The sequence below is a fragment of the Pogoniulus pusillus genome, chromosome 8 (assembly GCF_015220805.1).
Source record: "Pogoniulus pusillus isolate bPogPus1 chromosome 8, bPogPus1.pri, whole genome shotgun sequence".
Classification (NCBI taxonomy): domain Eukaryota; kingdom Metazoa; phylum Chordata; class Aves; order Piciformes; family Lybiidae; genus Pogoniulus; species Pogoniulus pusillus.
In genome coordinates this window covers 14,068,030-14,094,638 of record NC_087271.1, presented here as the reverse complement: position 1 = coordinate 14,094,638, position 26,609 = coordinate 14,068,030, and the positions used below count along the sequence as shown (strand labels likewise).

Genomic DNA, 26,609 nt, shown 5'->3' with positions numbered 1-26,609 from the left:
GCAGGGAATTCTGTTGGATTTGATTTAGCTGTCAGAGCCTGGTGAAAACACTCCTGTGCTTGGAGGAAGGTGCTGCAGGACTGAGAGGTCTGGAGATCTGCTCACCATTCCACCTGCAAATGCTTTTGGGCATCCTCAAGGCCATGGATATACAGGTAGCCAGGGACATACTTGATCCAAGTAAAATCTGCTTGCTGCCTGGCAAGCTTCAGAAATGCAAAATTAGACTTCAGAAGAGCACATGAAGCACCCTGCTAACATAATGTGCAATTGGACTGCCACAATGACTGTGATCTTGGACAGCAACAAAACTAGAAGGCAACAGCAAAGAAATGGCAGCTGAAAACACACCAATTTTACCATCTCTTAACAGACATCGATAAAACTGAAGAGATATGAGTCCACCTTACTGCAGCTCATGATTATCAACAGCAGAGCACATGGAAGTGAATCCTCAATTGCATGGATACAAGCCCAGTTGCCATCCCCGTATCTCTCAAGAACTCCATTTTTAGGAACACAGCAGCATGCAGCATCAGAGATGCTTCCCAGGTGGCCAAGAGACCCAATAGCGTTATGGTCTATTTCAGGAACAGTGTGGCCAGTAAGACGAGGGAGCTTATTCTGCCCCTGTAGTCAACAGTGGTCAGGCCACACCTTGAGCACTGTGTCCAGTTCTGGGCCACTCAATTCAAGAGAGATGTTGAAATACTGGAACATGTCCAGAGAAGAGCCATAAAGCTGGTGAGTGGCCTGGAACACAAACCCTATGAGGAGAGGCTGAGGGAGCTGGGATTGTTTAGCCTGGAGGAGGCTCAGGAGTGACCTCATTGCTGTCTACAACTACCTGAATGGAGGCTGCAGCCAGGTGGGGGTTGGTCTTTTCTCCCAGGCAACCAGCAGCAGAACAAATGGACACAGTTTCAAGTTGTGCCAGGGGAGGTATAGGCTGGATGTAAGGAGGAAGTTCTTGACAGAGAGAGTGATTTGCCATTGGAATGGGTGCCCAGGGAGGTGGCGGAGTCACTGTCCATGAAAGTGTTCAAGAAAAGACTGCATGAGGCACTTAGTGCCATGGTCTAGTTGACTGGCTAGGGCTTGGGGATAGGTTGGACTGGATGACCTTGGAGGTCTCTTCCAACCTGGTTGATTCTATGATTCTACGATGTAGAGTGGAGCTCTTTCACAGAAGTACATACAAAAAAAGGTCTACAAGGAGAACAAAGCCAGCTGCACTTAGAGCCACTGTAATGGTTCAGTCACAGTGGTTTTTACCAGGGACCACTCTGCACCTGAACAGTCCTTGAATGAGGGACGAATTTTGTTTGTCACAGGCTGCTCACCAGAATTACTTTCAAAAGCAACACCTAAAAAGCCATTTTAATCACAAAATGCCAACTCACTTCTGTTTTGATCATAGAATCATAGAATCAATCAGATAAACTGTTTCTACTGAGAAAGCCTTTTCAGGTCCAGAATGGAAAAGTGAGGGCCCATTCTCCGGGTGGAGTGGTGTGGAAGAGGTAAATTCAAGCTGAGTCCCAAGCTTGGTTAATGCACATCCTGGTGAAAGTCCTTTACCAGCAGGTTGTGGAAAAGTCTGCAATACAGATTCTCCACTCCTGCTTTTCAACTTCATCACAACCAGTCCTAAATGGAAGGTAGTTCGTTCTGGGGTTTCCTGCTTAATTGTAAAAATACATCCCCAAACACAGTTGACCTCAACATCATTCCATTATGTGGATAGACTCAACGAAAATATACTTAAAGCAGATAGCTTTAAAAAAAAGGACTACTATTGAATGAAAAATTATTTTATTTAAAAATACATTATACAGCAGAGTGTCTCTCTTTTTTGTTTTCTCACTGCTGGTTTTACAGAGATAATATGATAAATTTAACCCAAATATTTGACTGGGAAAGATCCTGAGAGAGAAAGACACCAGTTACAAGGTGATGATATACAGTACATTGAAAAAAAAAAAGAGTAATCTCTTTTAACATAAAAGAATCTCTTGGTAATCTTATAAATCAGATATAAAAAAATGCAGGTTTGCTACCATGCAATTATGAGTGAAAATTTCATTTCAATCTGCACACAGAAATCATTAGTACGTTGACTCTAAAGAGCTAAAAGAAGGGTCAGTGTGCCTAACATGGTGATACAAACTTTGTATCTACTACAGTTTTGTAAACACAGTTAATAGTCTAAAAACAATGGAGTTTCAGTCATGTAAATTACATTGTTTGTAGCTAAGGGCTCTATTCTAGGACTTTTCTCCCCACTGATGTCTTTCTTTAGTTCTCAGCTCAGCACAATGGCTTTGTGAGATATATTCTATTGCACTCAAAGATTACTTGGCCTTGCCCTGCTTGCCAAGCACTATTTAGGTAGTTGCATTTTAGTGAAAGATAAGGTTAAAACAGAAAGTAAAAAGCAGGTGTTGTCTGGATGCCTGTGAGGGTGCATTCAAACTAATCATAGCAAATGTATCCCTGATTCTACAACCTTCTATCCCAACCATCTTTTAAGGATGATTAATGCACAGGAAATGCACCAAATTTTAAAAAATTTAGGGCCTTGAACGTTCAGCAGCCAGCACTGGATGTTACTATGCCTCTCTAGCCCTGCCACTTTATCAGATGTTGCCAGAGGAAATTGGCCTGGCAGGCATCAAACACGTCTTCACCATCTACAGTGCTGGGGTCCATTTGATGCTCAGTGGCCAGGCAGCAAGGCTGTCTTTCCAATTGGAGGTTTGAGTTATTCCCAGCAGTAACAGAGGTATAAGAACATAGCCTTATGGTGAATTAAAAAAAAAAAATTGTCAAAATCACACAGACCGATAGAGAGTTCTGTTGTTCTGTTTTTCAAGACTGCAGCCCTGAAAGATAAGCAGAGATAGAGACTTGTAGAGTCTGTCCTGCTCAGTTAGGCTGAAGAAAATCGATTCTGGCATGCTGGGTTTTTCACATGAGTGCTCTAACATAAAACTGGGAAGCAGAAACTCAAATGCACTTTTCTCACTGAGCCAGTGACCCTCCTCTTGTCTTAGCACCCATTCTCCCAGCACATCAGGCTGCACAACAAGGATGAGAAGATGCAAGCTCCCTTGGATAATCTGTTTAAATGATTTCTGAATAGCACAACTTCCCAGCAGATATGCTGAGCTTGGAATGGAGCCCTTAACCTTTCATGGGATATCATTAGTAACAAAGAATATATTAATTATCAAATCCTCTATATTATTTTCATTGCTTTTAACCTAGATACATATATATCATCCAAGACATTCAAGAATTACAAAACAACAATTCAACTACAATTATGTCAGGAAAAATATCCAAATAAATATCCAAATAAATTAGGATACAATACTTATTACAGTAAAAATTGGCTTTTTGTTTGTTTGTTTGTTTTCTCTTCAAAAGCAGAAGCACCAGTCTTACATATAACATACTGTTGGAATGATATTTTACATGGAATACAGCCTCATACTATGTGCAAATAGCATTTTCATACAGAATGTAATATTCATCAAATTTTATACACTGAAATTGATTCAAATGGAAACAAGTTCATGCTGAACTTTAAAAAAAGTAGATTAATTTAAAAAATAAAAACAGACAAAAAAAATCAAAGTCAAATCAAAACATGAAGTACTGCTGGAATAAGTACATGAACCATTAAAAAAAAAGAAGCCAAAATCGCAGGTATTGTCAGATAAACATAATTAGTGCTCATTTTGTTGCATTCCACTCAAAACTAAAGAGTTGGTTTATTTTTTTTCCTCTAGAAAGTACAGTGACATTCTAACAGTTCAGGATTCTTCAAAAGGTTGGTAGCGTTGGAAATGACCATAAAAATCAAGTCAGAAATAGGACCTCTAAAAACTTCTGATCTTTTGAATACACTGCAATTATTGTGTGTGGGCTGTGAAAAGAGATGAAGTCCAATAGGGTGAAAACACATCGGCATCAACATCATGTGACTTCTGCAAAGGCCGTGATATGGTTCTGCGAGTTAAAGGAGAAACAGACAGGTAAAACCCCAGAAAACACACAGACACAACCAGTCATCATTCTCAATGTTTCTGCCTCTTGTGCTTGAGGCACACCCGTCTTTGGAGATCATTGCAGGGGGGTGGAAATAAAAGCGGCTGTGGCTGCAGTGCTTTGGCTCCCTGCCAAAGCAATCCCTTGCTCACCAGTGGCAGGCTGGCTAAGGCAGTGTGCTGAACAAAGGAGTTAGGTGTGGTGGTTCTACCAGCATTTTGTGGTGATTTGGCCCAGGTCCCCTTAACAAAGCCATTGGGTTCTCCTGGAGGAGCAGAGGTCTAGGAAGTGGACCCCAGAAATCGTAATTTTTGTTGTTGTATCTCATAATCCTGCTATTGCAGTTCCCTTCCCTCAGCTCTCAGGAGGCAGTCTTATCTGACGACTAATGGGGGAGTAACCTGCCTGTGGCCTTCAAGGCTGCAGTGAGTTCCTTGCTGCAGTCAGTCCTGTTGGGGCTTAATGGGAGACAGTGTAGGGAGAGCAAATAAGCACTGGGGTTTAGTTTGGTTGGGAGAGAAAGTTTTTGAGGGAATTTTCATGTATCCTGTATCTCTACTAAGTGAAAGGCTTCATCTATTCCCCCTTTTTTTTTCCTGTACATTTTAAAATACACTTTTCTGTATTCCTCTCCAATTAAGGCTATAAGAGTTGGGGCTCTGCAACCTGGAGAAGGTTTCAAGGAGACCTTGGAGTGGCATTCCACTATCTGAAGGAGGTCTACAGGAAGGCTGGGGAGGGATTATTTGTAAGGTCTTGTAATGACAGGATGAGGAGTAATGGGTTTAAACTGGCAGAGGGGAGATTGAAACTGGATGGTAGAAGTTCTTTCCAGTGAGGATGATGAGACACTGGCACAGGTTGCCCAGGGAGGTTGTGGCTGCTCCCTCCCTGGAGGTGTTCAAGGCCAGGTTGGATGACGCTTTGAGTGACATATTCTAGTGGGAGGTGTCCCTGCCTACGGCAGGGGGTTGGAACTGGATGACCTTTGAGGTCCCTTCCAACATGAACCACTCTATGAGTCCATGAAGTAGCAAAAGTGCTACAACCAAATTGCATTTGGCAGCTGAGAACTCCAATTCAAAATTTTTTTTTTCAGAATCACTATGCTGTCCTCTTTATCTGCAATGTTAATTCTCCTCTTTACTTCAGTGGGACTATTCTTGCACGCATGTAGATGTGTATCAGAATTTGACCCTACGCACTAGAACTCCAGCATCCCAAAGAGCTTTGCTACTATTTCATGCTCTGACCTAAGCGAGTGCCTCTTCAAACATCTGGTATGTGACAATTCAGCTGCAGTTATGTGTGGGATCCTAAGGAACTGTATGCTCCCTTCAGATACATGGCACCTTTGGCTGGCACCACTGCTTGAAAAACATGCAATGTGTACAATTAGTAAAGGAAATCTTGCTGGTCAGCCACAAAAATGCAGAGAGAGAAATAATATCCCACAAACCGCTGCAGATTACTCTCAACACCTCCCTTCTCGCGCTGCAGACAAGGGGTGGATGTAGACAGCTCCTGGAGAGCACAGACAACTGAAGGAGACAGATCCCACTTAAGTCTTCAGAAAATCCATTACCACACAGCACAGAAAATGCTGGAGAGGAATGGTGGCCACCACACAAGCCTCTTAGTTGTGTTTTATTCCATATGAATTTGGAGTGTCTGCTGCCTTTTAATGTGTAACTCTCCTCTTCAGCACAGGAATATCTGCTGCTAAGGTGAGGTGTTTAGAGCGCTCCTTACCAGCCTGTAAGAGTACCTGGGGAACACAGAGCTCTTGAAGACCACTCAGATGTCATCTATTAACAATTCTACAGGTTAGTTCCTCCCCAACCCTCCATGTGCCAAAATCCTGGGTGACTGCCACTCCCCACTTCATTGACAGACCCTACTGCAGTCTTCCAGTATCTGAAGGGGGCCTACAGGAAGGCTGGAAAGGGACGGTTCACAAAGACCTGTAGTGATAGGATGAGGGACAGTGACAGTGATTTTAAGTCAGAAAAGAGTAGATGTAGATTTGATGCTAGGAGGAAATTCTTTACCATGAGGGTAATGGAACACTGGAACAGGATGCTCAGGGAGGTAGCTGAGCCTCTGTCCCTGGAGATACTCAAGAGCAGGCTCAGTAGGGCCTCAACCAACCTAATCTAATGGAACATGTCCCTGCTGACTGCTGGGTGGTTGGACTAGATGACCTTTGGAGGTCCCTTCCAACCCATGATTGTTCTGGTAGGGCATAAATCCTGCCTGGCTGGTTTAACCCTTGCTCTCATCCTTCTGTTGTGGGTCCAGGATTGGAGTCAGATGATCAAACAATAAGGGTTTGGCCTCAGCAAAGCCTTGAGGACTAGGGGGCTTAGCACCATGTGTCAGGTGTCCTTAACGTGACTGCATGGTCAAATGAGGCATGGAGCTTTGAATTCATTGACCAGAACAATGGTGCTAGTGCCTATTGTCCCGTTTGATTTTCAAAACAAAGTATTTAAAGGGGGATGATTTAGAAAATTGCACCTTTCTGCATTCAGCCTTCCTGCAGGGAGCCTTCCTGCCTCTTATCATTTGTGGGTCGTTAAAGGCAGCCACATGTATGCAGCTCACACCTGCCAGCTTAGCAGCAACTCAGCTCTCCTTCCCTCTGCCTGGAATATTTTGTATTTTATTCTGGGATCATTATCACAAGTTTGAAAGTGTCTTTGATACAGGAGACTTACTCAGGGACCAGAAGCATCATGAGTACATATGCTGGACCGAATGCCAGAAGCATAGTTAGAATTTTTCCAAGTTACTATTTTCCAAATTCTGATTGTTTAAACTGTTTAATTCTGTGCAATTACTTCCTTTTGACCAAAAATCCAAAGAATCTCAGGGAATTTTCCTGATTTTTAATATGACAAAATAATCTTTATACATAAATTAATATTCATAATTAATAACTTATTGTTAATTTCCAATACAATGATTCAATGCTATTTCTCAGTTCTTACTTTCAAGTGTCTGGATATTTGTCTACTGGTCCATGGAGAGTCAGGCAGGCAGCTGTCTTTGACATTACAGAAAGGCATTCAGAATTACCCTGAGAAGGAGCACAGCAGAACTACCTTACTGCCCTCTCTGCAAACAGGGCTGGGAGTTCTTCTCCCTCTTGTGCTGGTTTGAGGCTAATCGGAATATTTTAGTGAGAGAAATTACATCATTGGTTGTGAAAAAAATAATGATGATGTCTGTTTCATTCATTGGTTTGTTGAGAGGGATAAAAAGTCAAAATATAAACAGTGTTCTCTCATTTTGTCCTAGGATATTGCCCTGTTTGTTTCTCTGGTCTGTGCTGCTTGATCTAATAATTTCCTTTTAAATGTGATCTGCTATGATATCTCATCTCTAATGTCAGCAACTAACATGTAAACTTTGCTGGCTGCTACTGGCTTCTGCTTTGTTTTCTTTGTCCATCTGAGATAGAGGGGGGAGAAAAAGAGGAAGGGGAGGGGTAGCTTTGAGCCCTTCTGGGTAGTTTTCTTTGTCCAGGAGGGAGTTTGTATTTCTGCGTTATTTCTAACTTTTATATAATCATAATTAGTTGTGTATATTGTACATATATGCTTGTGAATTTTGTCATGCTGTAAATAGACCTTCATCTTAACTGCCAAGGTGTCTGAGCTGGTCTGGTAATCCTGCAACTAGTTGTGAGGGAAGAGTTCCTAATCCACCACACCCCTCTTCACTGTGCTGTGTCTAGGAGGAGGGGGAGCTCTCTTCCCTCTCCCCTGAAAAATGCATTTTAGCTCTATTAATGTTCTTGCTGCATTGCATGACAGCTATCAGAGGAGGACACCACCACATCTGTGGAGATCTGTCTATAAATAGGAAAAAAATCTATTTTAAATAACGATTAAACCACACCAGATTTTTTTTTTAAAGCCAGTGTGCAACTTTCTGTATGTTTTCAGTAAATGATGTTAGCAAATGCCATTGTTTCAAGCTTTTGATTATGCAGAAGAAAAGAAGAATTAGATTTCCCAATTAGGAAACAGAACATTAACAACTTGAAATGTTTGAGCTGGCTGGCCAAGGAAATGCAATAGACTGGGGCAAACTTGATGACTCTGGAGATGCTGTGAGGCTATCATGAGATTTTCTTCAAAGCACTTACTATTATTTTCCTTCTTTAGATCTGTAAATTATCTGTCAACTTAGACAAGCATTGGTCTAAAATTACTCACTTTGTTGATAAGTAAATGGTTTAAAAATGATGAAGTGGAAGAAAAGAACTCTTCCTTGTTTGTTCCAATCGATGCTTTCAAGTCCTGCTATCCCTTTCGCTGAGCAACACACATTTGCCTGTGATGCAGAGAACCAAATGTTCTTTCATGTGGCATTAATTCAGGACTGGACAGCCTATACTTAAGAAAGGAGAATACGGTTTGTGTTCCTGCCAGTTATGCTTCCAAAATGAGGACAGCACCCTTGGAAGGATATTCAGGGCATGGGCTACAACAACATAGTAGAAAATGCCCTTTCCTCAATAAGCCCTCAGAAAGAAGTGCTAAGCTACCAGATGCAGAGCTGTTGATTCAGACCCTAGCAAGGACTTGCCCATTCATTCCTAACAGACTCATCAGGGTGACGGACAACTAGGGCCAAAATAATCACTTGCTAATAGCAAGAATCGTTGATACAGATTCATGCAACTGGCAGGGTGTGTTCATGCTTTTTCCTATGATATTGCCTCAGGCAAAACTATAAATAAGCATTGCTAAGACTCTTTACAGAAAAGAAACCAACCAAAGGAACAACAACAAAACAAAAAAACCCTAAACCAATCAACCAAACCCCAAAAAATCAAGACCAAACAGCATCCCTCTTACATAACTGCATTTCAGCTCTTTTACTGCACTCTTTTACTTAGATTACCATGACAAAGTTCAGCATGCCGTAACAACCACCAGCAGCAAACATTCACACAGATGCAGGAGACAAGGAATCAAAAAACAAAACCAAAACCAAACCATGCACAAGACCTCAGCTTCTCCAACTCCATGGGAAATTATTTTTATCATGGTTCTCAAAATAATTATAACATGAAGGGGGTGTGCTCAGTGGCAGTGGTTTAGCAGACAGGCATGCCAGCTGTTCTATTATCATTCTGAACTGGTGCTATCAGCTTGATGTCAGCATCACACAAACAAGGCACGCTTCAGAGCTATGCTCTTACACCAACAGCAAAATGAAAACTAAAGGCTAAGCCTTGAGTGCAGGTTTCTGGAGGGGTAAACAATCCATACTTGTTTATCAGCTGTTAAGATTTTGGTTAAACTCTGTTTATAAGTGATTCTACAGTGTTAAAGCACTGGGGAAAAAAAAGGGTCACCTTTTATGTGGTTGGCAGTTTTCATTACGCATATTAGATATTCTTTTACTTGGAAGTTTTTTGTTCTCATGGATACAGTTAGAAATACTCAAACCCAGCCATCATTCCAACAAAAAAAAATCCATTTTTTCTAAAATGAAAATTTGAAAATTTATTTGTAGGCCTTAACATAGTGGAGTTTGTCAACAGTCAACCTACTATAGTCTGTCAGGCCTGTGATACCTTCTCCCATAAAGACTGTAATGTAGATACAATTCTCTGGCCAGCAGAGTGTATTTGATGCTGGTGGTGGAGGAAAGGTTAGGTTCAGGTGCAATTCCCACTTGAAAAAGTAGCAGAGCTGCACAGAATCCTGCTGCCGCACTCCATCTGCCTATGCTTCACACCTCCCCTCCTCCCCACACACACACTCGGGGTACTCTTGCACACGTGTTTATTGCCAGAGATGAAGCTGTCCAGTCCTATCCAGGAGAAGAACCTGGTAATGCGTGCTCCGAGGGAAGTGCCTTGCAAAAGCTGTTCTTGACTGGTGCTAAGACCTTGATTCTGTAACACCTACAACAGGTATAGTTAAGGAGGTGTGCTGGTTTGAGGCTAATTGGAATGTTTTAATGAGAGAAATTAGATCATTGGCTGTGAAAAGAAAATAATAGTGATGTCTGTATCACTCATTGCTCAGGGATATAAAACCAAGAAACAATAACAAAGTTTCTCAGTCTCTGTCTGGCTGCTGTTTGCTTCATTAACTCTTTTGCCTGGACCTGTATAACTCAACCTAATCACTGTTCTTCTAACCCCTTACCTGCATCTCAACCCTGCACATAAGCCTTCTGAGACAAGGGAGGAGGTTGGAAGAAGGAAGGGAGTTAGTTCAGAGCCCTCCTGGGCGGTTCTGCTGTTTGGGAGAGGTTTTGTAGTTCTGTTTTAACTTGTATATAGATGTAAATTTCTGTATATCTTGTGTATATATGCTTGTAAACTTGCGCTATGCTGTAAATACAGCTTCAATCCTTAACTTCCAGCCAGCTGATTCAGTCTGGTGAATTGTGGCAGGGGGAGGGAGAACTCTCAAACTACGACAGGCGGTCACACAATGTATCATTCCATTTCCTACATTTTAAGTATTATTTTCTGTAAGATTAGATGTCATGATCACAGTTTGTATTCAGTCAGCAACAATTCTTGTACAACCCCCTCAGAAGCAGATTTAAGCAGAAGAGTGGCAGGACATAAATGCAAATTCAAATGCTTGACATTGAAATACAATTGCTTATGGTCTTCCATGAGCTGCCTCTGTTATGTTTCTATATATGAAATGAAACTGTTACTCTATCTCCTCCAATATACTGCATGATTAAGAGAGCAGCATTGTAACAACTGAGAATAAAAAAACTCCCTATGATCTACCATAAGCACACGGCCACTAACCAAGCCATCCTGGAGGCAGAGTGCTCTAATTTATGGATGTCTGTGGATATCCGTGTATGCTTGTGCACATCAAGCGTAACAGTGTTTAGCTACATCTCAGTTGAAATATTTTGAACAGAAACAGACAGAACCCCTCTGGCCCATTTCCCCGTGTATGATACCTAAGACATCTTTGTGCTTTGCTTTTAGCCTGTGACCTCACTGACACGTGATCAGCCTCCCTGGATAAGCTCAGGGATGAGACCAGACTCCTTAGCCCACACTGTGTGTATGCAACCGCACACATCAACTAAAGACTTCTGAGCTCCACAATGCTGAAACCAAGGAAGAACCAGTAACAGAATTAAAATAAAAAATATCCTTTTCTGATACTATGAAGAAGCTGTCCTGTGACTATCCAGATAGAGTAAACAGAAGAAAGATCATACCTTAAAAACAGAAGGGGAAAGCTTCCCCAGTGTTAAAATCCAATCAGAATCCATCACGGTATCTATACTTATTATTGCCAAATGTTTTACCACCTCATCATCTTTAGCATGCAGATGATACAACAACAATTATAGTGTCAAACTCAACAATATTTTCGAGAAAATCAACCTTGACAGCCTGGTGTGACAGGCAACAAGGACACCTATTGTGAGAGGAACTTGAAATATTGTCACCACTGAGACTTAGAAATGGCACAGAGAGAGCAAATTTAAAGTCTCTGTTTCTAGTTCACAGTCATGCTACAGTCAGGCCTATGGGTGGAGTATACAAAACCTCATGTGAACAAGAAATGGTGACTCTGTTTGGGAAAGCATTTGCTTTGGGCACAGTTGACAGAAGTAGCACTATAAAGCAATGCCAGGAAAAGACTCTGGAGATAAATGCTGCTCAGCTGTCAGAGAACTGCAAAGAATCCACTGTGCAAATAAGCGGTATTGCACAGCTACAGAAAACACAGAATCATCCCAGAGGAGATGAAGCACCTCTCCTACCTAAAACACCTCCTTCCAAAGTCTTTTACATTGGGATTCTGCCTACTGCTTCCATTAGTCTTCAATGCTCCATCCTCCCTTTGCATTTGATTTTTTTCCAACCTAGAATACTTATTGTTTTAAAAATAATAATAAAAATAGAGAAAGGCTAGGAGAGTCAGCAGCAACTGCAAAATGTGTATGAACCCTGTGTAAGAAATTTCAGGTGACCAGCATGAAATAATGTCAGTTTCCCCTGAAGCAGAAAACAGGAAAAGTGACTGCACTCGATGAAGCTGAACATCAAACTCTTCCAGGTGCCAAAATATTCCCACTTCCCAGCAAGTCTTGCAAAAGAACAGGAGTCTTCAACCTTGACAGCACTAGGAAGAAAGCCTCCCCTCTGCAGGAGTGTGCCACTTGTGACAAATTCTCTTGTAAGAGATGATGAAGGTCAGAGACATGAAGGAAAAAGAAGCAGATATGTCAGCCATGAGGTTTCTTGGTTTCCATGCTTTTCATTACATTTTGAGGATGAAAGTAGTTAAGGTGAAACCAGTAAGTCTGCATTGCTGAGCCAGCTCTGGCAGGGATTCTTCAAGGAGACACTCCATAGCTATGGCTGATTTGAGTGCATGAGAAGTGGGTACCCATGCAGAACAGCTTCATCGTTTACCTGCACCACAATTAAACACCAAGTGTCACGTAAACAGTGATCAACCCTGGTCATTAACCAGCAGCAGCAGCTCAATGAAGAATATTACAAGCACACTTATTCCTACTTAAGTGCACTTCAAATGTAGCTCCTGACCTCCACCAGAACTCAGACAGTGGCAGCTCTCCATCAGGAAAAAGCACTGGAGCAGTAGGCAGCAGATCTGGAAGCACAGAAGTAAGGTGTTTCGGGCCTGTTGTGGTGCACTATATGCTTACTTATTGATGTGTGCATTTAGAACAACACTGCAATGAGCAAGGTACCACACAGCCATTTCTAATGAAGTCACTCTTAAGACAGCATCTTTTAATTGATTATCTCAGGTACCATGTAATTATTATTTTTAAATACCAATATCAGAGTTGCATTGATTCATGCCAGCACTGCCTTACCCCATGATACCTTCACTCAGTCAGGATTTATGCTGCTCTCAGTGTCTAAGCCATCTTTACTGCTGACACAGGAGTCTGCAGACTGAGAATAAGGAAAAACAGATTTCAAACAAGCCAAATGTAAATCTAAATGCATTCAGAATATGGAACTGGAAGGGCCCTCACTGAAATGTACTGAACAGCAACTTGCAGATGGCTAAAGTAGGCAAAGGCAAGTGGCACATACATTATTTAGCACTCTCCTCTCTCCAGAGGAGAAAAAAAATGAAAAAGGTCACAAAATAAGAAGTCAGTTCAAAAGCAAAGACTAAGTTCTTTCAGTGATGGCAGTTACTTGAAAGCTCAAGTTTAGACCTTAGCTACATATAAGTATTATTCTTAGTGCCTTATATTAACAGGGTCTGGCTTCCATCTAAAACTTTGGGCCAAACATTTTTTTTTTTTTGTATTTTAAAATCCGCAAAATCTCAACATCTAAACACATGTAAGTAGTTGCTAAATCAAACTTAAACTTTCTCAGAGTGGGAACATAAAAAAGCATTCCCCTATCTCATTCTCTCTGTCTAGGAAGGACATCAACTTTGTAATGCAGCCAGTGATGAACCTACACAGAGATTTCAACAAATGTAACACCCTATGGACAGTCCCAAACTTCATGAGAAGCTCCACAACAGCAAACATCTATGCTCCACTGCCACAGGAACGTGAGTTCAAAAGCAAAGAGGCTCATTCACAAAACAGAGTCCTGGGCAGTTCAAAAATGGTAGAGGTCACTATCAAGCAGAGCAAACATCATTTCTGCCACTACTCTTGCACACTCAGCTATAAGTTTCCCCACATCACCTCAATCTTGCCTAGGTTCACTCTCAGGAAAAGAGCATCTTTAGTCATGAGAGAGAGGGTGCCAAATCAGGTAGAAACACTAAGCTGGCATGACATCTTTACCCTCAAAGAAAAGATTTAACATTTCAATAGCTAGAGAATGTACATTTATTATCTATGGGGGCTTCTGAGCCACTGAAATAGATTCTATTGCATGAGATCCTCCATCACTCTTATTATTAGAGTGGTACATCCCACGCCAATTGACATGGTTGGCTTTGCCATTTTACAGGAAGTTTACTGAATGAAGTCTTCTGAAGATACACATTCATCATCCAAATGTTTGTTCCAGCAAATGACAAACGATCTTATAATAAGAAAGCTGGGGAGGGACTTTTTAGGATGTCAGGTAGTGATAGGACTACGAGTAATGGAACAAAACTAGAAATGGGTAGATTCAGACTTGATGTTAAGAAGAAGTTCTTCAGCATGAAGGTGGTGAGACATTGGAACAAGTTGCCCTGGGAGGTGGTGGAAGCCCCATCCCTGGAGGTGTTTAAGGCCAGGCTGGATGAGGCTCTAGACAGCATGATCTAATGTGAGGGGTCCTTGCCCATGACAGAGAGAGGTTGGAACTAGACGATCCTTGTGGTCCCTTCCAACTCTAACTTGATTCTAAGATTCTGTATCAAAAGAAGTACCTCAGACATATCTGGTTCAACAAAGCATGTTAGACCATTATCAAAAGAAGTCTTTTTTTCCTTCAAGGAAAAGGATAAGAAACCCACGGCAAGCAGCAGTTCTTACTACAGGACAACTCCCACCACTTTCTAGTGACTACAACAGACTGGGAAATGGTAAAAACATTTCTCCCAATGTTTAATATGAAAATGTATCAGGAGTTACTTGGATTTAGAAGAATGCCATAGCAACATACCTTTGGTGCCCTATCCAGGGTAGAATTGCTTACTATCTTCAAACATGGACACAACACAAGAGATGTTAACAAACAGGTGAAGTCATTAGAAAAGAGTAGAACTGATTTCAAACTTTGCATTAGTATTTCAAGCTGTCTCCCCTGGCCAAACTACCTAAATGTTTTCCTGATTTGGTTATGTTATCTACTGCAGTCCTTGTTTGCTCAGGAAATAGTTTGGACGTTACCTAACACTGAGGCAGTACAATATCCCCTTTGAAAAACTAGGTTGGGTTTTTGGGGTTAGTTTTGTTTTTTTTTACAAAAAAATAAATTTTAAATAATCACAGTATTTGGTCATTCAAAAAAGTCCTGGCATACTGAGGAGACCATCACTAGCATATCCTAGTCCAAAGAGCCATTTTGCTTTGGCAAGAGGTAGTAGCTTTTGTGCAGCTCTTGTATGACCAATGTGACTCTCTCTTATTATCATGTTCATTAAGTTGTGTTCCACTGTTTCCAAGTTGGTGTTCTGTCCTAGGCTAGCATATACCTGATGATAACAGTCCCACAGCTGATGCAGTAAGGACTGCATTCCATGCTCTGCACCAGAACCATCCCAAAGAAACAAAATAAATGCTACTCTTACTTGAACTGCATAACCCCTTGGGCAGTTCAAGCTCTGCAGACTCTCAGCCAAAGCATTAATCAAACCTGCTTGGGGAGTGGAACAGGGTCTCATATCTACTCAGTCTGACTCCACAGACTTAGCACTGTGGCTACAGCAGCAAACTGGACTGATAGGTAGTGACTATTCTTGGAGGTAACATGAAGAGTCTTCCACGCAGTGTCTCTGAATTAATTCTTGTCTTATTTCTCCTTCACTGACATATCTACTTTAAATCTGATTGCCTGGGCACTTTTGTCAAGATATTTTGGGATCACCCTTCCAGGAATGCTACATTTTATTTAATTGTTTTGGGAACTTTTTTTGTTTGTTTTTTGGGGGGGTTTTTTGTTTGTTTCTTTGTTGGGTTTTTTTTTTTTTTTTAAGTCAGACATTACCTTTTCTAAAGGGCTTTCAACTCTGGGTATGTTGATCATAGGCATCTGGGCCAGATTATCCATATGAGAATGTTCATGCTCTGGCTGACGTCCTCTAAAGTTATTTACCACGCAAACAACCTAGAAGAGATTAGAAGATAAACAGAATACCTAAGGAACAACTCCAGGTTTTTGAGCTTTGATCCTGACATCCATGAGGCAGAACTGACACCAGCTTTAGTTGCAGCTTACTGTAGAAATACAGCTCATGTTCTACAGAAAATTCTTCATTTCAAGACAAAAGATTTTCAACAAGCCTGTTATACACATCATCTGAGAACCAAAAAAATCCCAAACCTCTTATCTAAAAGCAAATCCATCACCAAAGCTGAATAATAGAATACCAATTATTAGCAATGTCATGAACACTTGCAGCAGCAGCAATGTACCTGTGTGGGCAACAGAGCCAAGGCCATCCTGGGGTGCATAAGGAAAAATGCTGTGGCCAGCAGGGCTAGGGAGGTTCTTCACCCCCTCTACTCTTCTGTGTCCAGTTTTGGGCTCCCCAGTTCAGGAGAGACAGGGACCTGCTAGAGAGAATCTAGTGGAGAGTCACGAGGGTGACTAGGGGACTTGAGCATCTCCCCTATGGAGAGAGACTGAAAGCCCTAGGGCTGCTTAGTCTGCAGAAGAGAAGGCTGAGAGGAGATCTGATTGATGTGTACAAATACCTGAGGGGTGGGTGTCAAGTGGAGAAGCACAAGCTCTTTTCAGTGGTGCACAGCAATAAGCCAAGGAGCAATGGATACAAACTGCAACAGAGGTTTCACCGCAACATGAGGAGAAACGTCTTTACAGTGAGGGTGCCAGAGCCCTAGAGCAGGCTGCCCAGGGAGGTTGTGGAGTCTCCTTCTCTGGAGGCTTTCCAAACCTGCCTGGATGCATTCCTGAGCGAACTACCCTGGGTGAGGCTGCCTTGGCAGGGGGCTGGACTGGATGATGTCTGGAGGTCCCTTCCAACCACTAAAGTTATTTCTCTTTTCAAAGAATCATAGAACCTTAAACTCCTGTAAATGGTCAATATCATCTGAATTTTGATCAGCAGAAACTTTCTCCAATGGAGAGTAAGAAAGGGAAAATAAGGCAAGGACCATATCCAAGTTTGAACTAAACTCTCAGTCAGCTCAGTACAAGTGTGCTGCACAAACTCTTCTGTCTCCTTTCAGCTCTTGTTCTTTGCAATTCTTCTTTTGCATTTCTCCCTTCTCTCTTTTCTGACCTTCTGCTGGCGTATTTCACCTATGAGGCACTGAGAATGAAAGGGGAGAAAGCTGGCTGGTAGTCCCATTTGCGTTTGTCCAAAGGGACAGGGTGTTAGGGGTTGGAAGGGACCCAAAGAGATCATTGAGTCCAAACCCTATGCCAGATTAGGACCATACAATGTAGCTCAGGTCACACAGGAACACACCCAGACAGGCCTCGGAAGTCCAGAGAAGGAGACTCCACAACCTTTCCGGGGAGCCTGTTTCAGTACTCTGGGACCATTACAGTCAAGAAGTTTCCCCTTGTGTTGAGGTAGAACCTCCTGTGTTACAGCTTCCATCCATTGTTCCTTGTCCTATCACAGGGAGCAAGTGAGCAGAGCCTGTCCCCCTGCTCCTGACACCCAGCCCTCAGGTATTTGTCTTATTTCTGAATTGCAAATATTTTGTACACATATGCTGTATTTTATGCTTTCAGATTTTAGTTTGCTGGACATATAGCTTTGTTTTGCTTCCAAACCTTCTGAGGTAGTCTGGTGATTTTATTCTGGGAGACACTTTAACCCATCACAGCTACTCAAAGGAGTTATGTAGCATGCATCACAAAACAGAAGAGAAAATGTGGGGACTGATTTATTTTATGTTCTGTTCTTTTATAACTCTGGGGACATACACAAAACAGAAAACTTCTTTAAGACACACAACCAAACATAACACTTGGACACGTTGTCTGGAAGGGAAATCTGAGGAGGTATATTTTGGAGACCTAAAACTGCAGTCATTTCTCAAAGGTGTGAAAACACACACCTCAGCCATCCGTCTAAGAGTTCTCAGCCAAGCCAAGTCTTCAGATTCAAGATCTTGATATAAAGACCCTGAGATCCAAGAATCAAGTTCAAAAGCATTTTCATGAGGAAAAAATCGAGAGGTGTATTTAGTAGTACTATGAGCTGCCAGGCAAACAAACTTGCAGACAGTGAACAGCAGTCACTATTCTGTCACAGGCTCACAGGACGTTAGGGATTGGAAGAGACCTCTGGAGATCTTCCAGTTCAACCCCTGCCAGAGCAGGACCAGAGAATCCATCCACACAGGGCTGGAAAAGCTCCACAGAAGGACACGTCACAGCGTCTCTGGGCAGCCTGTGCCAGTGCTCTAGAACCCTTACAGTCAAGAAGTTCTTCCTCATGTTGAGCTGAAACTTCCTGTGCTGCAGTTTCCAGCCCTTGCCCCTTGTCCTATGCCAGGTCACAAGTGAACAGAGGCTGTCCCTGTCCCTTCCTTCCTGACCCTCAGCTATTTACAGATATTGATCAGATTCCCTCTCAGTCTTCTGCTCTGCAGACTAAGCATCCTCAGGGCTCTAAGCCTTTCCACATCAGGCAGTGCTGCAGTCCCCTCAGCATCTTTGTAGCTCTCCCTTGAACTCTCCCCAGTAGATCACTGTCCCTCTTGAACTGGGGAGCCCAGAACTGGATGCTGCATTCTAAGTGAAGCCTCACCAGGACATGCCAGAATATTATCCTGAAGTTATGAGTGAAGACAATCAACACACCAGCACCAGCTTTCTGATACAGTCATTGTAAATCTGGTTCCAGCAAAGCAAAAGGCTAAACAAGTTTGTTTTGTTGATGATTTGTGGTCTTTTTTGTTTGTTTGTTTGTTTCCTTTATATATATAATAATACCATAAAATTTCAACGTAAATCTGAATTAGCACAAAATAAATTCAATGGGGTTACTTTAAAGCTGCAAAAGAAATGCTGCTTATTGTCTGATCAGTGTAGGTATCAGTAGAGTGAATTTAATACTTCATACATTAATAGATGTTGCTCTCAAGGACACATCTGCTTAAACTGAGGCTTGGTGCAAAAATGCCATAGTATGGTATAGAAGAAATTAAAAAAAGATAATGTGAGCAGTCCTCACTTGACTTCACATGTTTGAGTGTATGTAAATATAACTAAGGAAATTGACAATTAATTAAATCCTCAAATTAGAAGCATCCCTTATGTCACATGATCATCTGAAAGTCTCTCAGTTTTTAAGTGACACAAAGTTATGCACTGCTATTTTCAAACAGAAGAGGCACAGATCCACACTTACCAGAAACACTGCTATAGATATTCCGATTACAAATCCTGCTATTACATCTGACCAGTGGTTTCGATACTCTGACACTCTGTTGATTCCAGTAAGGAAAGCCATGCACATTAAGCCCAAACACAGAACAGGTTTTGCCAGCCTTGTTCCTCTGGCCTTTACTGTGTTGGTGATATACATCTGAAAATCAGAAAGGAAGACAATGCAAGACTGATTGGCATTTCCCACTAATCAGTGAATAAAACCTCTGCCTTTTGTTTGAACAGAGTGTGTGTATTTGGTTTGTTGGGGGTTGGGTTTTGGCTTTTTTTTTTTTTTTTTAAGAAACAAGAAAACAGAACATTAAAGTCATCAGGCCCACTTCTTAGTGATACAGAAAGGGATTAGGCTATACAGCAAAATTACCTTCTGTGGGAATCTGAAAAGCCCCCCAAAAACTAGGAAAATTAGATAGTCCTATCCTCTTACATCAAACCTATGTATTTACTTAGGCAGAGGAATAAGGAGACTGATGTCTCACTGTACAGTGTTGACAAGAATAGGAATTCTTTTTATTAGCAACTGTCTTGCATATGTGAGAGACTAAATCTTGTCCCTTTCGCACATGTAAACCAACAAACATAAAAATCAGCTTTGCCAGGTGGTTTTCCCGAAAGGCCCAGGGATGTGTACTGGGCAAGGGGTGAAAGCTCACTGCTGGCACCCGACCCCTGTGGGCACCTGGAGATGCAACACTTGTTGAAAACGACTTGCCTGCTTGGCTCAGCTCTGCCCACTGCCAGCACACCTGGCACTCATCTCTGCATTAATGTGCCCTGGGGGAGCTGTGACAAACTGAATAAAAGACACTGGGTCTGTACTATCTTTGCCGAGTGTGAGAGAGGGTGAGTGGGAGAAAACATCACCATGGATATCCAACCTGAAGACAGCAGCCCGGGAACGCTCTCTCCACCACCACCACCAGCAATCATGCCGTGCCCTAAAGAGAAAAGAAGCACTCCCAAAGAAGAAGGTATCACTTGCTGGAAACATCCCTGGACAAGCTAAAAAAGACTTGGACTTTGGAAACCACAGGATCACAGGATGTCAGGGATTGGAAGAGACCCAAAGAGATCATTGAGTCCAACTCCCCTGTCAGACCAGGACCATACAATGTAGCTCAGGTCACACAGGAACACATCCAGACAGACCTTGAAAAGTCTCCAGAGAAGGAGACTCCACAGCCTCTCTGGGGAGACTGTTCCAATGCTCTGTGACCCTTACAGTCAAGAAGTTTCTCCTTGTGTTGAGGTGGAACCTCCTGTGCTGGAGCTTCCATCCACTGTTCACAGTCCTATCACAGGGAGCAAGTGAGCAGAGCCTGTCCCCTGTAATATAATCCCTTTCCTTCTCTTCTCCTGTCTTTTCATTCTCCCTTACTCTCTCTCCCCTTCTCTCTCTTTCTCTGTTTTGTTCACTTTATCCTTTAATAAATAGTCTCATTTCTGGTGTCTGGTCTGGCTTGTACTTTCATTCCACAACACAGAAGTATATAAGAACGAATCCCTCTCCTCTGGACAGAGATATTTTTAATCTCTGTCCATGCTACCTCTCCATGAGATTAACTAGAGAGTCATCAAAAAGCAGAGAGCTTTTAACTAAATGCCAATATCATCTTCTAGAAATAATGTGCAATAGCTTCAAATAGTGCTGAATCAATACACCCCTGTGCTTCATAGATGGTGACTAAGGATGTTTAGTACCAAGCTCTCCACCCCCAGCACATAAACCAATCCACATACAGAAACCTTTATGAATCATCCCTGAGAAATCAATTTGCCTGTTTGCAGTCTCTCTGTGCAATACTGCTGAACAAAAAGCACTGACTAACAACAAAGCAGCTCTTCTGCCCTAAGGGTGCCTGCAGTGCCGATTAGGTTTAAGGCAGCGCTCTCCAAGTTCTGATAGGTCAATGGAAGAAATGAATCACAAACCTTTGAATTTCCATTCTCTGGAATCCTGCTGCCTGAAAGTTTCCCTCTGAAAAATTATACTTCAACTAGCAAGATTTTTGAGAAAAAAAGTATTCACTTTCTGCAGAAGATGTTCCTTTAATTAACTCAGTGAAATCACAGAATGGTCTGGCTTGAAAGGGACCTCCAAAGCTCATCCAGCCCAACCCCCTCTGCACTCAGCAGGGACATCCTCAACTAGATTAGGCTGCCTACAGCTCTGCCCAGCCTCACCTTGAATAGCTCCAGGGATGGGGCCCCAAATACCTCCCTAGGCAACCTGCTGCAGTGTTTCAGGACCCTCATGGAGCAGTACTTGTTCCTAACATCCAATCTGAACCTGCCCTGCTCGAGTTTGAAGCCATTGCCCTCATCCTGTCCCTGCAGGCCTTTGCAAACAGTCTCTCTGCAGCCTTCTTGTAGCCCCTTCCAGGTACTGGCAAGCTGCTCTTAGGTCTCCCTGGAGCCTTCCCTTCTTCAGGCTGAACACCCCTGCAGCAATGGCTGCAAACTAGAGCAGAGTAGACTTAGATTGGATGTGAGGAACAAGGTCAGCACCAGGAGGGATGTGGTTGACTCTATGATTCTAAGTGCCAAAAAGACACTACCAAAGACAAAGCTAACTGTGAAGCTTCTGATGTGACCATCTCAGGTCACAATATAATGAAACATTGCACTATTGGCACTTAGCTTGTGCTGGGAAAGCTCTCAAAACCTAGCTGTTGTCTTTCACCTATCTTTAGGCTTACCCACACAACCGCCTGTGCACACAAACACACACACAACAGGTCCCAGCAGCCCATTTTAGAGCTTCAGAGCAGAGATTTATCAGACTGCTGCACCAGCCAAGAGGGACGTTAACTTTCCTGGCATTAGCCTGGGGCCCAGGAACGCGAGTAGGAAGATCCCCTCTGTGTTTGCTGTTTCAGTCCTCCCTACAGCAGATGGTCTGGGGGAGGACAGAGATAGACCAGTCCATTAGTGGGAACAGAATAATGACTCAAGGCGACAAGCAGAAAGAGGAAGGAATCACTGCACAGGCAGTGATCTAAATATAAATTATCTCATGTTTGGTTTTACCTTTTTTAATGTGTTGTATTAAAGAGAAAACCTTGAACTATTCAATTTATATAAATACATATATACGACAAGGGCTGTATAACTTCCAATATTCATCATAGCTACAAGCAAAGAGATACTCAGAGATCTCAAGCTGAAAAAGTAGTGGGGCTAGAGTGGATGGTAGGCTATAAAAAGCTTTCTTGCTTAGTTTGACAAACTGAAAGCTCTTCAGCTTCCTTGATTTGTAACTACTGGGTCACATTATTTCTAGAGCACACCATAGTAAAATTCATAAATCATCTGCAGCTGCCCAATGAGGATTTTTTTCAGTGCTTTAGAAGCCATCTCCAGCTTTCTTCACCAGTTTTGCAGTATTGATGACCCTAGAGAAAAATTTGCTTTCAAAGGCTGTTGAAAAGAAGACAAATCTCTAGAAATCTTGGACTTTATTATTAAGTTTCTGACCACAAGCCCCCCACAGTTGTAACTCTAGAACAGCTAGAAAATAGATTATCTTTCAATGTACAAGGGCTGTAAGATGCATCCCAGACTAATTCAAGCCAATTCAGTCTACAAAGGTCATTACCATGAGGAACTGAATTGTAACGAAGAACTGACTGAGTAGAAAGCTGTAATGTTCTTTTACCACTCAACCCAGAAGCAGCTAACACCTCCAACATCTGAAGCCCATGATGTCTGATGTACAACCAGTTCCAAGGGACACTTTGACTTGCTACACCAGATACTGAAAAGAAACTCCACTTCCCTGCCCTGAGAAGTAGCCAAACAAATCCCTTCGGTTTTCATTTTCTGAGTGAAAAACAGACAACAAAGTCACTCTGCTAATCCTTTTCTTTCAGAACACTTCCCTAAGGCCCAAAGACAGCCCTGTCATGCATCCAAACCACTGCCTACTGAGCAGGTGCCAAACAGGCATTTCAGGCCTAACCAGAGGTCAGATAAGATCTACACCTAAGGAGTGAATCAAGAAGTGACAGTGAGCAGAAGATGACCATGCTGGAAGCACTGTCACCCCAAATGCCTTACTGCCTTTTCCCAGTCACCTACAAACACACTAAATGGCAAGGACAATACAGCAGAATACCAGGAGCAAGAACCCTGTAGGAAAGATGATTCCAGGGCAAACAACTGTTCTACAGAGAGGTAAAAAGATTGTCAACTTTACCTGCTAGCCCTACCTCAGGCCACAGCTGAGGCCATGGGTTTGCAGTAGGAGTCAACAAAAGTAGTCTACAGACCTAAAGGGCTATGTCACAGAATCACAGAATTAACCAGGTTGGAAAAACCCTCTAGGATCATCGAGTTCAACCTATCACCTAACCCTTTTAATTAATTAAACCATGGCACTAAGTACCTCATCCAGTCTCCTTTATACACCACGAGGGATGGTGACTCCACCACTACCCAGGCAACCCATTCCAATGCCAATCACTCTTTCTGTGAAGATTTTTTTCCTAAGATCCAGCCTGAACCTGCCCTGGCACAGCTTGACTCTGTGTCCTCTTGTTCTGTCACTGCGTGCCTGGCAGAAGAGACCAATCCCACCTGGCTACAATCACCTTTCAGGCAGTTGTAGAGAACAATGAAGTCTGCTCCAGGCTGAACACTCCCAGCTCCCTCAGCTGCTCCTCGTAGGGCTTGTCAATTATGAAGACATTATACCTGCTCCTCTATCACTATGAAGCCAAAGCAAAGCTGAAATACATGTGGTAGCAAACTCACCCTACGAGACAGTGGTTGCCAACTGCTGTTGTCCAATGCAGTCAGAATAAAACAGCAAAAAAGGAGGAATTTTATTGAATTAATAAAAACTTGCCTTAAACGACAACAACAATCAATCAATCAATCAATCCTTTGGGTTTGTAACAAAGGACAACTGTTAGCCACAAGTCTCCTTTGAAAAGTCATCAACATAGATCTACTGAATCTTCAAAATCCTTCTAAAAAAAAAGATTCAGGATTTCTCATGTTTGTCTCTCAGTTATGGAAGAAGCTCAAGTATTTTGCTGCCCGAAAATATACCTCCAATTGTCCAGTCTGTGTTAGCTTCTACATAAAATATATAGCTTATAGAATTGCATTTTATTTCATAAACTTGCAGTGTTTGCCTTAATAGCTATGTGAGCAAGCATAGCTCCAGCTGAGAGAGGGTGAATTGCAATATTGATAAGAAATTGGAGTAAATGTAGTCAATCTATTAATTCAACCTAAAAATCAACTAAAATATGTAAGATATGTTGAGCACACACCTAAGGTAGCAGCCAGCTTGGCTAGAGGTTTTGGAATAGATTCATAGTAGTTAATTTTGAAGGCTTTGATATTCTGGGAAAAAATAAACCTAAGAGCCTGAAGACGATAGGTGATGCCCTGAGGAGAGTGCCTGTGTTTTGAGCAGGTAAAGAAAATTCCTAACCAGAAGGCTTCTACTCAACATTTCCACTGCTAAGTCTCTCTTGATAGCTACTGAGAGAAAACGTGAGAGAGCAAGCACCAAAGAGAAGTCTAAATATTAGCAATACATTGTTTGAAAAGGACTGTTCACTCAGCAGGAGAAAAATTCAGAGTTGCTATAGCAGCCACCCACTCTCAAAAGAGGGGGGAGGAGGGAAAGGAAGACTCAAGAAGTTAGCTGAAGAAAAGCAGCTATTGTTAACAAGACAATATCCACAAATGCTAGGTGCTAAGGCCAAGCAAGAAGATAGGGGAATTGCTAGTTAAAATATAGGCTAAGCTTCTCAGTGTGCTGATCAGTGAAATCACACGTGGCTGACACTGCTCTGGCTCAGCCTATTAGCAGTCTATGCCTTTAAGCTGTTTTTGTTTGGCGCACAGCTGGCTGGAAGATTCTGCAACAATCCAGCCCTCCCCTCCCTCCCCATTTCTGTTAAACAGAAAGAAAGCACATTTTTTTTCTGAGATTATATGCTCATGAAACCCTAGCTGAGCAATATATGGAGGTCTTTATGTCCACAAAGCTCATACAAAGACTAAGCTACTGTTTAAATCTTCTACCCCAGTGAACAGTGATGAGAATGTCATTTAGGGCCAACTATCCTAATAAACACCATGACAGTGTAAGGACAAAACCCCAAATATTGGATCATTCTTTCTCTGGTGTCTAATAAACAGTAGTTTTAGCATGCAGCAAGACAATAAATTAAAAAAAAAGCCTCAATATTAATCAAGGACCTAAATTTCAGGCTCCAACTCAGCTGGTACATCACAGCAACTCACTTTATTAGGCAGCTGTTAAGAACTTAGAAATCCTGAGGGCAGTTTATAATGCTTCAGTTAAATGAGTGTCATGCATCATGCAGTGATACAGTGATAGATAGGAGATATTAACTTCTGCAGTTAGCAAAAGATCACCATTGCTGGCGCTCAGTGTATACTGACCACAGACAACGTAAGGTTTGCATGAAGTAGCCATTGATAGTAAGTATTTGACTTGACTAGTGTCTACTCGTATGCTTTTAAAATATATTAATACTATTTTCCTTCCGGCTCTGCAGGAGCTGAACAGTTGGTTTCCTTTAGTTACTGTGACTCATGGCAACAGTGGAAATCCAGCTTTACAGATGGATGAGAAAAATAGGACCAATTAAAATGAAGAATGCTGAATGTTTTCTAAAATAGCTTGTGCCAAATTTAGAGGTGTGTTTCAGAGAAGCAAAGCCTTACATATGTCTGCAAATAAAGACAATACTATTAGGAGCCCTACACTTGCCTTGAGTTAGAAGATGATTTTATTGCTCGTCTCTGATTCGCAGACAACCCTTGCCTGCACTAACTGGTGATAAGCAGACACCACTTAGAAGAAACTTGTGGAAAACATTACTGCCAGGGCTACAGATTTCAAGCAATTTGGCCTCCAAGCATATTCAGAAGCATGGAGTTGACAGATGCCTGTGGATAGGGTTGAGGTCTTTGCCACTTGGCCAAGCACCACTCTCTGCATCAACCAGGAATTAAAAGTCAGCTCATGAAATATACGCTGGAAAGCGTATAGATGTGCAGAAGTCAGGCCACTGTTCAAATACTGAAGGAATCTAAGAGATGACTGCTGCAGTGACCACAGAGATACCCACATATTGCCTAGTTTCCCACTGACACTATGAAGGCAGCCCAGGGCTACAGAGGAGTGTGATTACCAGCACAGACTGCCACAGGCACGTACTGTGAACAGCTTTACAAAGGACAAGATGTGCTTCTGGTTAAGACAACAACACCAAGTTGTTGAACTGAGATTCACTAGTCACTCTGCTTCCTACCTGCCTCCCTGTACTTCTCAACAGCTTCTAGAACAGCTCTGACACCAGGCAGCCAAGACCACTTTCAATCCCAGCCCTACTTGCTCCTTGTATCAGACAGAAGAGGGAGAGTAAAAGCTGTATTGTCCTGTAGCCCACTTCATCACAGAGCAAGAGCCAAAGTGACTTTGCACAAGCAGTAAGATGCCTATATA

The 26,609-nt window shown here is 42.2% G+C and overlaps 1 protein-coding gene across 4 annotated transcripts in view; it reads right to left on the bottom strand.

Annotated features, from left to right (window-relative positions):
- Positions 1 to 1,798: 1,798 nt before the first annotated feature.
- Positions 1,799 to 26,609, bottom strand: part of PLPPR5 (phospholipid phosphatase related 5) — a 62,508-nt gene continuing 37,697 nt past the window's right edge. The window contains exons 4-7 of one of the 4 annotated variants that reach the window (XM_064147323.1): positions 19,074 to 19,250; positions 15,728 to 15,847; positions 12,925 to 13,006; positions 1,799 to 4,017 (exon numbers count right to left, since the gene is read on the bottom strand). In XM_064147323.1, coding sequence (XP_064003393.1) covers positions 12,941 to 13,006; positions 15,728 to 15,847; positions 19,074 to 19,250 — 363 coding nt within the window. In that variant the 3' untranslated portion in view covers positions 1,799 to 4,017; positions 12,925 to 12,940. Of the gene's footprint in view, positions 4,018 to 6,932; positions 9,986 to 10,531; positions 12,696 to 12,924; positions 13,007 to 15,727; positions 15,848 to 19,073; positions 19,251 to 26,609 lie in introns of those variants that run through there. The other 3 variants (XM_064147324.1, XM_064147325.1, XM_064147322.1) reach the window with 3 other exon arrangements.